This window comes from Diceros bicornis, chromosome 24 (assembly GCF_020826845.1).
Source record: "Diceros bicornis minor isolate mBicDic1 chromosome 24, mDicBic1.mat.cur, whole genome shotgun sequence".
Taxonomy (NCBI): domain Eukaryota; kingdom Metazoa; phylum Chordata; class Mammalia; order Perissodactyla; family Rhinocerotidae; genus Diceros; species Diceros bicornis.
Window position 1 is genome coordinate 28,294,704 of NC_080763.1, and position 12,636 is coordinate 28,307,339.

At 34.5% G+C, this 12,636-nt stretch overlaps 1 protein-coding gene across 10 annotated transcripts in view; it reads right to left on the reverse strand.

Annotated features, from left to right (window-relative positions):
• The window catches only part of CEP128 (centrosomal protein 128), a 393,976-nt gene that overhangs the window by 349,178 nt on the left and 32,162 nt on the right, over positions 1 to 12,636 (reverse strand). For all 10 annotated transcript variants that reach the window (XM_058567480.1, XM_058567475.1, XM_058567474.1 and 7 more), the window contains 3 exons: positions 11,900 to 12,018; positions 8,754 to 8,845; positions 4,709 to 4,781 (listed from right to left, as the gene is read on the reverse strand). In XM_058567480.1, coding sequence (XP_058423463.1) covers positions 4,709 to 4,781; positions 8,754 to 8,845; positions 11,900 to 12,018 — 284 coding nt within the window. The remainder of the gene's footprint in view (positions 1 to 4,708; positions 4,782 to 8,753; positions 8,846 to 11,899; positions 12,019 to 12,636) is intronic.

Consider the following 12,636-nt stretch of genomic DNA (forward strand, 5'->3'; position numbering starts at 1 on the left):
AGACACAGATACACAGATTAAGGATTTTGGCAAAGAACTACAAACTTAAAAACAATGAAATAAAAATTCTAGAAATGAAATATGTAATAACTGAAAATAAAAATCAGTGGGTGGATTTAATAGATTTGACTCAGCAGAAGAAAGAGTAAGTAACTAAATAAAACGTCAGAAAAAAATATTCAAAATAAAGAAGGGAGAAACAAAGAATAAAGAATTACAGAAATGAGGGGGCCGGCCCCATGGCATAGTGCTTAAGTTCAGTGGGCTTCACTTCGGTGGCCCAGGTTCACGGGTTTGGATACTGGGTGCAGACCTACACCACTCGTTAGCCATGCTGAGGTGGTGACCCACATATAAAGTGGAGGAAGACGGGCACGGATGTTAGCTCAGGGCTAATCTTCCTCAGCAAAAAAAATTACAAAAATCAACATAAGAGACAAAGGTGATAGAGTGAAAAATTTAACATTATCTGAAATTTGAAGTCCAAAATGAATAGGCAGAAAATGAGGCAAAAGTAATTTTTGAAGAAATAATGGTATTATAAACATCAAACAACAAATCAAAAGAACAAAACGACTAGGTTCAACATAGTAAAACTATAGAAAACCAAAGACTAAGAAGAAAAACTCAGAAGCAATGGCAGAAAAATATATATTACCATCAAAAAAAGCACCAATAAGACTAACAGCTGACATCTCAACAGAAACAATGGAACCCAGAAAATGATAAAATGACATCTTCAAAGTATAGAATGGGAAAAAATGGCCTATTTAGAATTTTATATTCAGCAAAAATCTCTTTCAACAAAGAAAGTGAAATAAAGCCATTTTCAAAAATGGCTGTCACCAAAGGACCCAGTCTAAATGAAATTCTAAAAGGGATTCTTTCAAGTATATGCAGACTTACTCTAAAGGAAACTTTAAAATATGTTCTTAAGGCAAATGTGGAATCTCAGAAAAGAAGAAAGGAATGAAGAACACAGAAAGGAATGAACAACAAAGAAGAGTAAATATAAGGGTAAATCTAAATGAACAATTACTGTATAAAATGATAAGAACAGTAATGTCTTGGGTGGTTCAATTAAATACAAAATTAAAATACATGATGATAATAACATAAAAGTGGAGATTGAGTTTAATGAAGTTACAGTGTTCTTAGATCTTTGCATTTTTCTAGGAAGAGCTTGAAGTATTAATTTCTATTAGATTTGATAAATCAAGGATGCATGTTTTAATCCCTACATTAACCATGAAAAGAATAGCAAAATAAGGTTTAATGACCAAGCTAATAAATATGGAAAATAAAAAATGAAAATTAATACATCCAAATGACACAGGAAAAATTTTAAAAAGGAAACATAATATACGGGAAACCAATAGAAAGCAAACTGTAAGATGGTAGATTTATACAAACTAAATCAATATTTACATTAAATCTAATAGGGTAAATCCTCCAAATAAAAGACAAAGATTGTTATATTTTTAAAAAATGTTAAATGATACTCTACAAAATGGCATAAAAATATCAAATTCAAGGAATACATCTTATAAACGATGTACAAGATATAAGACCTCTGGATAAAAAACTGAAAAACATTATTGGAAGGATTTGCTATGTTTGTAAATTGGAAAACTCAGTATTGTAAGGATTTGAATTCTCTCCAAATGGACCTTAGGAACGATACTATCCAATCAGGATCCCAGCAGGTTTTAAATAATTTCACATGTTGATTCTAAACTTATACAGAAATGCAAAGGGGAAACAATACACAAGACAAGCTCGAAGAACAAAGTGAAAGGACTTACTCTACCATATCACAGCTTATCATAAAGCAACAGTAATCAAGACAGTATGATATGAGCACTGGCATAGACAAATAAACCAGAGGATCGAACAGAGAGTCCGGAAACAGATGCCTGCACAGATGAACATTTGATTTATGACCAAGACAGGACTGTATAGTAGGGGAAAGGGTGGTCCTTTCAGTAAATGAAAGTGAATCAACAGGATATCCATATAAAATGTATGACCCTCTACTTCACACCATAAACGAATATCAATTGCAAGTAAATATTAGATCTTAGCGTGAAAGGAAAAACAATAAGCTTCTAGAAGATTACATAAGAGAATATTTTCATGATCTCAAGATAGTGAACAATTTCTTAAACAGGTTAAGAAAGCACTGACCACAAAAGAAAATATGGAAAACTGAATTGGACTAAATTTCAACAGAAGACCCCATTAAGAGAGTTTTAAAAAAGAGAAGAAACAGCTGTAGAATGGGCAACAATATTTGCAATACATATAACTGATGAAGTGCTCATATACAAAATATAAAGACCTCCCATAAATCAATAACAAAAAGACAAGCAACCCAATAAAAAAGTGGGCAAAAGAAGCATACTGGCATTTCAAAAAAGAAAATAGCCAATAGCCAACAAACATAAAAAGATGCTCATCATCATCCATTCATGAAAATGCAAATTAAAACTATGATGAGACACCATAAACACCTAACATAATGGCTACCACTGAAAGAATGATAATACCAACTGTTGGAAAAGATGAAAAGCAACACGATTTCTCATACCCTGCTAGTGGGAGTGTAATTTACTGCAATCACTTTGGAAACCTGTTTATCAGTATCTACTAAATTTGAAGGCATCTAGCAACTGCACTCCATGTTATATACCAATAGAAATGCACGCACATGTGCACTAAAATGATAAATAAGATTAATCACAGCAGCATTACTGATAATAGCCCAAAATTTGAAAAAATTCAAATATCCATCATAAAATGTTAAACTATATTGCAGTATATCCTTACAATGGAATATTAAAGAGCAATAAAAATGGATAAACTGCAAGTACATGACACAACACCCAGAAAAATCATGATTAGCAAAAGAAGTCAGACACGAAAAAGCATGCCCTATAAGACCTCATTCATATAAAAAGTTCAGAACAGGCAAAATTAATCTATAGGGTTAAAAGTCAAAATAGTGGCCATCTTCAAAAAGGAAAGAAAAATTAGTGACTAGAAGGGGAATTCAGAGGGTTCTTATGCACTGGAAATGTTCTACTTCTAGATCTGGGTGGTGATTACATGAGCGTGTTCACCTTGTAATAATTCATCGAGCTATACACTAATATATGTACTTTTCTATATGTTCATTATACCACCAAAGTTTTAAAATTAAAAATAAGAAAAAACAAAAAAAAGACAAAGCTTCAGCAGGTTCCCTTGTCACTTGAGACAGAGCCAGAAGATCATGTAGATGAGAAGAGCCAGAATATCATTTAGTAAGTTATAGAGGACCTTGGAGGTACATTCTTAAAAGTGTACCTTCAGCTCCTGTTTAGATAGCATGTAAATAGACAATAGCACAGATTTCTTGCCATGTGAACCACTGCAATTAACTAAGAAAGGCATCAATCTGTTATTCTCAGAAAAAAACTTTTTTTGAAGTATACAATATTTTAGACTGGTACAATTTAAACTGAAGGTGCCCTTGGTACACCTGGAAAATTCTAGGACTTTACGTAAAAAAAAGAAGTATCCCATATTCCGATCACATATTAGATGTGACATTATACACACACTAACTGCAAAGATTTTGTCTACCTCAACAGGAGATGGGCATTATATCTTCACCTCTCTGAGGCACTTCACAAAGAAATTAGCACCAAAAACACATTAGGGAGGTGCTTTTATGTAGCCAGGTGTTTATTCATATTTTTGAAATAGGCAAATTTCACTGCAAGAAGAGCAGTAACTAAGTCGATCTCTTTGAAAACAGGGTAAATCCATCTCTTACTATACGCGGCCAATAAATTCAAACTCCAAAATAAACTCAACGTATCTATGTAGGGAATTATAAACACAACAACAACCGGAGAAAAATTATCTGCTTTGATTAGGAAACTTTCAGTTGGAATAAAACATGGTAAGAAAAAAAAAATTCTGCTGCCATTCCTTGTCTTGAAAAAGCAAAAGGTATTGTGGAAAATGAATGAATACACATTGCTCCTGAAATGGATAAATCTGCAACAGTTTAGTGACAACTTCTATTGATATTTTTCTCCTAAAAAAAATTTGATGATGCAAAGAAATGAACACGGTATGTACTTCATTTTTTACCATAATTCCACCAATGACAGTGATTTGATAAAAAGAAATCACTGAATAACAAAAGTCAACAATCTGAGTTTGAGATAATAAAACTCAAGAATTAGGGATATTTCCAATTGGCAACCATGTCAAACAAAAACAGACAGCAAGGAGGTCTTTGTAGCAACTGTGATTACACACTTATGTGAGATGACCTGAAAATACTTAATGGCAAACGCTACAGAGTCACTACCTGTAAAAATTCTACCTTTCTCAAATATCTTTTTACAAAAGCCATAGAATCACTGAGTCAATAAAATTTAAATTATCTTTCAAATATTCATAATAAAACTCTAAAAATTAAAACAAAGAAAAATTCTATCTCTAATATACTACCACTGCAAATATTTCAAACTTAAATACTTAAAATTCATGAACATTTTATAAGAGATGCAAAAACATATTTTTAGACAAAATGGCATGTACCACCCAAAAGTTAAGATCTACTGAACTTCACTGAGATTACAACCAGCCCAGCTACCCTCTCTACCATCTGTGTATGAAATAAAATTTTTTATAAGCAAAGAGTTCTCACCACTTCATGTTTTTTGGCTTCATTAACTTTTTCCGTCAGTTCTTCCAAAGTCCTTTTTGTTTCAGCATCCGACCTAGGCAAACAAAGAAAAATATTTTAAGTTGGCTATTTGAGAAAATATACATAATTAGTGGAATTTATAACATAATAATGTTATTACAGAATACTCTACTGCAGTGGCTCTTAGCAAATGTATGAAATACCTGGAGGGCTTCTTAAAAACACAGACTGCTGAATCAGTAGATCTGTGATGGAGCCCTAGAATGTGCATTTCTACAAATTCCTAGGTGATGCTGATGCTGCTGACCTGGGGATTATACTCTGAGAACCAATGCTATACTAGAACATCACCTTCAGTAAACAAGCAGGCTGCAATATCCCCCATTTTAAATTAATAAGAAAAGATGAGAGGGAGAGAGGGAGGACAAAACTCTTGATGTCACATCCTCTCTAGCAACTCATAATTAAATTACATCAGAGTGTGCTGTACAAATTCTGTCCTCACTAACTTATCTCCCATTACCTTTTTTCCCATCAAATTAATAATATACATGATAAATAATCAAATAGTACAGAAAAACTTATAAAGAAAAGCTAAGCCCTTCCTCTCTCACACTTCCTTACCGCTGGTTCCACTCCCCACCGGCAACCATGCTCAACCATTTCCATTCTTAATTCTTCTGCTGGTTACCTCCATCATTTTCTTTTTTTCTTTTTTTTTTTTTTTAATTTTTTTATTTATTTTTTTTCCCCCCAAAGCCCCAGTAGATAGTTGTATGTCATAGCTGCACATCCCTCTAGTTGCTGCATGTGGGACACGGCCTCAGCATGGCTGGAGAAGCGGTGCGTCGGTGCGCATCCGGGGTCCGAACCCGGGCCACCAGCAGCGGAGCGCGCGCACTTAACCGCCAAGCCACAGGGCCGGCCCTCCATCATTTTCAACTCTAGACATTTTCAACTGACTCTGTTTTGAAATATTTATCTCACTCATATTCCTCTCCAATTTTGGATAAATTTATTTCTATTTTTACTTCTTCTATTGGTTACCTGTATAACTTACATAATATATTTACACCTCTTATGAATTATTCCATCATAGAGAATGGATGCTTTTTGCTTACATTCTATCATGCTTCCATTTTAGTCAGCTTCACACTTGTATCATCAACTTTCTTGTGTTTTTGGTTTTTCTAGAGTTTCTCATTACCTTTTGGCCTTATACAGGCCTTATTTATCACATCATGGATATTTTTCTCCCACTTCTTACAAAATCATCTGTTAAGAATCTACTCCATTCTTGATGACTACATTCTTTTCAAAGGATGCTTACTTCCTGCTCTAATTTAGAGTGAATACTTCCTCGGCCTGCTATATGGCTATCATTCTGGCGATTAATTTCAGGGAATTTCTGGGTTAGTTTTATGATTTCTTATAACCTATATCTTCCTCTTTCTTGGTTACCATCTTCTTTTACTTATATGTCCTTAGGTAATTTTCTCAGAAAGAAGCTACCCTAAAAGGTAAATTTTCTAAGCCTTTAAATCTCTGAAAATGTCTTTACTTGTACCTCTTTCTTGGCTTTTGTGGTTCCATGCACTGCTGGATTTCCTGTATCTCACTAGCTGTTCCTTCTCAAGCCAGCTCCTCTTTGTATACAAGACTTCTAAATATTGCAGCTATTTGGCACTCAGCCCTGTTCTTCATGTTCTCCCTATAGTTTCTCTCTAGATATCATCAATTTCCATGGTTCCAAATACCATTTCTATAAGCTGACCACTCTTAAATTTATATCTCTAACAGAGACTTTTCCTTTGAGCTCCAGAGTAAATATCTAGCTGCACATTTTACATTTGGATGTTTCACAGGCATCTCAAACCTAACATATCCAAGGCCAAACTCTTAATTTCTACAGCTCACATAACCCTACCAGTCTTCCATATGTCAGGAAATGGGATTACCATCTACCCAGTTACTCAAGTCAGAAATCTGGGAGTCATCCTTGGTTTATTATCCCTAACTCCCCATATTCAATCTACTACCAAATCCTATCTCTTCAACCACCAAAAAAAAATCTTGAAACACATTCTTGTCCATCTCTCCCTTGCCCTAACCCTGGTCAAGCCATCACCTCTCATGTGCTAATGCAACAGTCTTCTAACTTGCCCTCATCAAATCAGTTTTTCATATGGCATCCAAAATAGGTGAGGTCTGAATTAAACTCTATTTAATCCTTTCTAAAAGCTTGCTTTCCAGTGTACTTTTATTATTCAATGTACCTTTTGCAATAAATGTCAAACAAAAATAAAAAAATTAGTAATTAAATGAGAATATCAACCTTTCTGAATCACATAGAAAGCTAAACCTAGCAACTTCCTACTCAGTATTTTTACAAACGTGAATTAAGAATTTGTGGTACAAGTAAAGCAGAACTGGATACTAAAATCTTCCTCATTCACAAAGTTAAGCCACCAAGTTTCACAAGAAACTTGGCTCCTATTTTGGGTTAAATAAAGTTTCTCTGCTTCACACATGCCTCTCAGTCACACAAACTATTACTGGATGGTACCAGCCAGTGGGTCAGAAGATTCCCAGTCCACCACCACACATCCAAACGACCATTTAAACTAATCAACCAGATCATCCCTGCAACTTCCCCTGTATCTTCTTACAGGATAACGATTTCCTGAAACTCAAGTTCCTAGTGCTTAATTTGTACCCTTCCTCCAAATGTGTAAAAGCTACATACGAAAGCCACTCCAAGAACACATTATATTAGAATGTTGATGCCATTCTGTTGATTTTATTAATACATCAAAAATAAATATCGAAATACTAAATTAACCCTTACTAGTTTAAAAGATTAATAATATAGCTCTATAATGTAGCTCAAAATTCAGGAATTTAAATGCTTTATTCATATCGGCTATATGTGAAATGATCTTGAACCACAGCATCCTATAAGTGGTAAAGAGGAGACACTCTGGGACCTCACTGCCTAGATTTGAATTCTGACTCCACCACATCCCCCTGTTTGATCTCCAGCAAGCTGAGTTACTTCATCTCTCTGTACCCATTTCCACATCCAAAAAAATGGAAAAACTAAAAATGACTCCCTCATTAGGGTGCTGCAATAATAACACCTAAATCTAACTGGAATAAGTGTTCAATAATACTAACTAGTAGTAGTAATAGTAAGGTCTTTAATTCTTATTACTAAATTTTCTGCCTTCCTCATAAAAAAGCAGATAAGTTATGCAGACTACAGTTGATATTCATAGATATAACATTTATAACTCTGACTCTTTCTGCTATAGCAACACAAAATTTGGTATCTGGAATGATTTCATTAGCTGAAGTGGGAGTCAACAAGGAAACTTGACAAATGAATTTTAATTCAGCTTTCTTGTTCCCTATTCATTGGTGTATATAGATTGTGACTCTGAGGAAGAAATAAAAATCTTTGTTTCTTGTAAAAATACGGCCTCCAAATGAAAGTCAACTGTCACTGCTGATGATGAAAATGAAAAGACAGTGAAGAAATTTTAAACAAAGTGATACTTCTTGGGAACTACCCAGAAGTGGCAAAATTGCAAAGATTGGGCAGATATAAACCACTGGCTTTCCAAGATTTCAAGTGAAAGCTAAAATATCAGATTCTACAATGGTTCATGTCCACTGACAAATCTCACATCACACCTTTTTTTTTAAAGCTCCATTGTTGGTCAGTTGGTCTCTGTCTCTCCCTCTCCAATGTATTTGCTAATCTACCTTTTTGCTAAGGTCTCACAATGTGTCTCTCCATAATGTCAGCGTTCCATTATAATAAGTTAAAATGTTTTTAAAAATATGAAATTAATTTTCCTAACATTGAGTCATGATACATTCTAAATTCAAAGGGTTTTCAACTGTTCTATTAATAAATTTTAAAATACTGGTATAAAAACACAGCACTACTTTTTAAATTCATGTAAACATGTCAATTACAGAACCTATTTTATTATTCTAATAATTCCTGCTTCCAACAAAAACCATATTCTGCTTTTACCGGCTTCTTCTGGCAAGTTCCCGGTTGAAATCATCTCCAAGGCGAACTTGTTCACTGCTGAGGTCTCGGAGGGACTGATGAAAAGCATGAAGCTAGAAAAGGCAAAATAATTCTCCATTTAGGATTCTGCTGAATTCTTCCATGAAGATTCACTGAAGGTCAGAATAAAGACTTGTTCTTTGCAATAACGCTCAAATTTTATAACGTTACTAAGACAGAATAAAATAAATGTCCATTCTGAAAGAAATAAAATACTTTTTCCAAAGAAAAGCAATTTCTAAAAGCTATATATAACATTACCTATCACATCCTCTATAGTACAGTAATTCCCTCCTTATAGATATCCCAGAAAAGGGGTCAGCAAACTTTTTCTGTAAAGGGTACAATAGCAAATATTTCAGGCTTTCAGGCTATACAGGCTCTGCAACAATTACTCAACCCTGCCATTATATCACACAAGTAGTTATAAACAAAAGAGCATGGCTGTGTTACAATAGAACTTGATTCAACTAGACCACACGCCACAGCATGCCAACCCATGCTGCAGAGAAACTCTTGCCCATATGCACCAGGAACCATGTACAAGAATGTTTGGAGCAGCATTGTTCATAATGAGAACACTGAAAACAAACCAAAAGTCCATTAAGAATGAATGGAGATAAGTAAATTGCAATATATTCCTCTACTGGATTCCATACAGCAGCGAAAATGAAATGATCAAACCTCCCTACACATAAGTAAGGCTGAATGTCAAAAACATAACATCAAATGAAAACAGCAAGTTACAAAAGAAGACATATAGTACTATTCCATTTATCCAAAGTTTAAAAGCAGGCAATACGAAACTGGATGTAAGTAGTAAAAATGATTTTTTTAAAAACAAGCTATGGGCCTGGTCCAGTGGCATAATGGTTGGGTTCAGTGCACTTCACTTCGGCAGCCCTGGGTTTAGATCCCGGCTGCGGACCTACACCACTTATCAAGCAACGCTGTGGCAGTAACCCACATACAAAATAGGGAAGATTGGCACAGATGTTAGCTCAGGACCAATCTTCCTGAAGCAAAAAGAGGAGGATTGGCAACAGGTATTAGCTCAGGGCCAATCTTCCTCACCAACAACAACAACAACAAAAAAAGCTAGAAAATGAGGAATATAAAATCCAGATAGTTGATAGCCCTTGGGGAAAGAAGGAGCATAAAAGAGGCTTTGAGGGTATAATAATGCTCTATTTCTTGGCCTGGGCAGTGGTTACATGGATTTTCATTTATATTATTGTACTTTTAATTGTAAATTTGTGTGCTCTATATGTATGTGTATGCTATAATTTATAATAAAAAATTTAAGTTATACAGACTTTTGCAGAAACAATAAATGGATTCGTTTCAACAAATGCACACTGAGCAACTAATCAGTGCCGACAACTGTGCTAGGAAATAAATGGCTCGCAATTTAACATGGCAGACAGACATGGAAACAAAACCATACAAGCTGCACTGGGGCATTCAAAAAGTACATAGTCTCATGTGAAGCTAAAGGCCATATTAAGAAAATGGACTCAAAATAAGGAAGAAGAACTAAAAAGAAAGAAATGGAGGTAATATAGTGAATGAACAACAGACCACTCACTCAGGTTTTGCCATCATGATTTTTTCCAGTTTTGCAAACCAAAATTGTAGGCCTCATCTTTGACGCCTCCTTTTCACTCATTCTCACCCTCCCAAATGGTCATCTGATCTTCAAGATCTTTCATTGTATCCACCAAATAGCTTTTAAATCCACCCCCCTTCTCTCCAACTCCATTTATCCTAATCCAAGTGACCATATCTCACACCCAGAACAGAGCAATATCGGAACTGGTTTCCTAACATTGACTCCATTTTTTACAGTAGAGCCAGTGTGATCTTTTCAAAATAATTGTCACCCCCTTACAAGGTTGTGCATGGTGTCAGCGCCTCATATTTCTTTAGCCATATGGCCTTCTTTAAATTACTCATAGGTGCTATCTTCCTTCCTGCCAAGGTATTTGTTCTACCTTGAATGACTCTTACTCAACTTTTGGATCTCAACTTAATCAGTCTTTCTCCAGGAAGCCTTCCCGGACTTAGGCAGGTCCCTCTACTACACACACTCCCACAGCCCTATGCTTCTTTCTGGTATAGCATGCATCTCAGCTCATAATTATGGGTGTATTTACGTACTTATTTGATTACTATCTAACTCCTTCTCTAGCTTATGCTCCATGAAAAGGCAAGGTTTTTGCTTATTACTGTTTCCAAACACAAGCACTGTCCCAGGACAAAGGCATTAAATAAATAGAATGAAAGAGTAAATGAGTAATGATAGCATATTGTTCTCTGCCCTAGGTTTAATCATATAATCCATGCTAGCAAGTTGCACCTACCAAAAAAAACAACAGTCAAGGAAAAGTTTCTACAAGGTGTCTTCTAATGCACTTGGATCTGTTATATCTTTATCTTACACTGTAGCAGGTGAAAGCTACAGATGAGTATCCTAACAAACTTTTGAGCTCTCAATCCTAAAACTACCAAAATAAAGATGTCAAAGTCAGCAACATCCCCTAGCCCTTATCTAACTAATTTAGCTATCCAAGGCAACAAAAAAAAATTGTTTTTCAGCTCTTATGGAGAAGTTTAAAGAAGCAGAAAAAGAAATATGTCCATAGCACTAAAATTTCCAAAATCTTTAGTGAATACAGAGAAAAAGTATGGAATTCTTGCTTAATAGAAAGTGGCTCCATCAATGATTCAACAATCAGAAAAACACTAAGGGAAAAATCAATACGTTAACCACACAAGGACTAACTTGTTCATACTAAACTTAGCAAAAGAGAAAGTAGCTGACTTAGCAAAGCTTACAGAAGAGTGAACTACCTGAAAAAGAAAACATATCCAACTAAACTCACTTTTAAATGTTCTACAAAATATAATCCTCCATAACAAAATTCAAAATAAATGTATGAAGATGATAAGTACACTGAACATAAAATAGTTTACTGGGTTAAAAAAAAAATCAGTACAAAGTTACTGATGGTCAAACTCTTGGTAAAAATATAGCCATAAAATTCAAGTGTTAGTCATTTATATAGAAATGTAAGGAATATAGATTACAGAATGGTACAAAGTACCTGGCCCACGTCATCAGTCTCCCGAACAAATCGGACACCAGTTCTGGACCTAATTCGTTTAATACCCTGCTGATCCCCATAGTTCTTGAGAGGTGAGGTAGGTGGAAATCGGTGGCTCTCTTTACAATTAAAAGAAAAGAGACAGCATAAAAACACTGCGTGAGAATTTAAAATTTTACACGGTAAATACATAGCAGATGTGGATATATACATGTTCCCTTAACCCAGAATATTTCCCAAGTATTTTGCTATGGCCGTAAAATTCCACAAAATTGGCACTACTTTTGCTCTTAAAACAGATAAAATAAACAACAGAAATAACCTGGAAATAGAACATGTCAAAAGTTCTAATTTACTATACTTTTCAAAGCAGCAATATAATATTTTCTCTTAGATAACAATAACAAATTGCTGAATAAAAATAACTTTTATGACTCCCTAAAACATAACTTAATACTAATAAAACAGAATTTTTCAAATAACAAATTAATCTAAAATCTGAACAGTGTTTAAAAATCAATAAAAACTAACAACTATAAAGAAGAATAGCCGGTCATGTCCAATTTTTAATCATTATCATGATCAATAGCAATATTAACAATGCGAGTTACTAATGTTTATCTAATCACCTCTCTTCACTGCAGACTTTTCTATTCTAAGTCTTTTCTATTCAAACGTGAACCTCAGTGCTGAAGAAAAATATAAGAATAATTAAAGGCAAACTAAGTGTTATCACC